At 72.4% G+C, this 225-nt stretch overlaps 1 protein-coding gene across 1 annotated transcript in view; it reads left to right on the top strand.

The window, feature by feature from the left end:
* Nucleotides 1-225, top strand: part of SNAPC1 (small nuclear RNA activating complex polypeptide 1) — a 13,850-nt gene continuing 13,625 nt past the window's right edge. Inside the window, exon 1 of the mRNA XM_019472867.1 lies at nucleotides 1-173. Coding sequence (XP_019328412.1) covers nucleotides 1-173 — 173 coding nt within the window. The remainder of the gene's footprint in view (nucleotides 174-225) is intronic.

Here is a 225-nt window from a genome sequence, read left to right as displayed (position 1 = left end):
ATGCAGAAGCATTCAGGCACTCTCCTGCCAAGCCTGGGGACCCGCTCTCCAGGTGCTGCTGCTGCTGCTGCCCAGCCCCGCTCCCACAAGACCGCAGGCTGCCCGCAGCCCGCCTCCGGCCAAGCCCTGGCCGCGGAGGCGATTCCGCCCGCCGGCGCCGATCACGGCAAACGGCGCCCTGAAACCAGAGCCCCGTCCCTCGCCCCTCCTGGGAACGGCCGGAGG

Source organism: Aptenodytes forsteri, unplaced genomic scaffold (assembly GCF_000699145.1).
Source record: "Aptenodytes forsteri isolate BGI_AS27 unplaced genomic scaffold, ASM69914v1 Scaffold410, whole genome shotgun sequence".
Taxonomy (NCBI): domain Eukaryota; kingdom Metazoa; phylum Chordata; class Aves; order Sphenisciformes; family Spheniscidae; genus Aptenodytes; species Aptenodytes forsteri.
The sequence above is the reverse complement of the archived record's forward strand: the minus strand, read 5'-3'. Positions and strand labels throughout refer to the sequence as shown.